This window comes from Sinocyclocheilus rhinocerous, unplaced genomic scaffold (assembly GCF_001515625.1).
Source record: "Sinocyclocheilus rhinocerous isolate Xijiao unplaced genomic scaffold, SAMN03320098_v1.1 scaffold47104, whole genome shotgun sequence".
NCBI lineage: Eukaryota > Metazoa > Chordata > Actinopteri > Cypriniformes > Cyprinidae > Sinocyclocheilus > Sinocyclocheilus rhinocerous.
The window spans coordinates 1-1153 of NW_015639498.1; the positions used below are offsets into that span (position 1 = coordinate 1).

At 29.7% G+C, this 1153-nt stretch overlaps 1 protein-coding gene across 1 annotated transcript in view; it reads right to left on the reverse strand.

Annotated features, from left to right (window-relative positions):
* Window positions 1-146: 146 nt before the first annotated feature.
* The window catches only part of LOC107751171 (formin-like protein 1), a gene marked incomplete at its 3' end in the record, with an annotated part of 2831 nt that continues 1824 nt past the window's right edge, over window positions 147-1153 (reverse strand). Inside the window, exons 4-6 of the mRNA XM_016566797.1 lie at window positions 1043-1111; window positions 890-970; window positions 147-276 (exon numbers count right to left, since the gene is read on the reverse strand). Coding sequence (XP_016422283.1) covers window positions 147-276; window positions 890-970; window positions 1043-1111 — 280 coding nt within the window. The remainder of the gene's footprint in view (window positions 277-889; window positions 971-1042; window positions 1112-1153) is intronic.

Sequence of the window (1153 nt, forward strand, 5' to 3'; positions counted from 1 at the left end):
TAAAAGTTACAAATATAATAAATTAAAATATATTACACTTTTAACAAATATTTTAGATTAAAATATTTTAGAAATAATTAAAAAATAATACACACTTAGAGTTGTAGTGGTGAGTTGATGTGAATATGTTCATGTGCAACGCTCACCCAGAGCAGCTTTATCCAGACAGTGTAGTTCAGTGTGAAAGCTGTGCAGTTGAGGATATTTTTCTTGTATGATGCTGACGATGAAATGCAGGAGTGTCAGTTTTCGATCTGTGGATTTCATGTCCAGAAGCTGAGAGCGAAAATGTGAGAGATGCGCAATAAATTGACAAATCGTTTATCATGAACTGATCAGATTTAATGCAATGTAAGTCACTTTGGATAAAAGTTTCTGCCAAATGCATAAATGTAAATATTTTATGTGTATTTCATGTGTAAGTCAAAAATGCTATTTACACAAATATGCATAACATACATGATAAAAAAATACAATTAAACAAAAGCAAATGAGACATGCATTTATTTTACCCTATATATATACATATACACACACACACACACACAGTATATTTATGGCACAAAATTAGCTAAAATTACACTCTAAACATTATTTTTCTAAGTTGTAAATAAAGATTATTGCACTATTTTTTTGTTACAAGAAAATACTATTTCAGGGTTTTTTTACTTCAAAATATTAAAAATATTTGTTATTTGTAAAATTTACTACGGTTTTCTCAGTGAAAACTGTTTCATAGCAAATCCTACTACATTTTTTTTTTCAGTGTATAAACACAATGTGAATCATCTATTGAAAAGATAGATATTGGAAGTGACACTGATCAACTAAAACTGTAAATCTGCTTTATATGCCAAAATCTCATTTTTGTAAAGATGTTTTGTCTCACCAGGTCCAGACTTTGGAGTCGAAATCCATATGCTGGTCCTCTCTTCCCACTGTTCATGTAATTCCCAAACGCAAGAATGATCTAGGAAAAAAAAAAAAGATCAACTTTCACTGCAGAAATGATTTTATGCAGATGAAAATTGATTCTCCTTACCTCTAGAATCTTCTTGAGTTTGCTGGAGGATTTGATTGACATGGATGCAGCTATGATGGCATTTAATTGCTGTAAAATAAGACCAGGATTTTTTTTTTTTTTTTTTTTAAA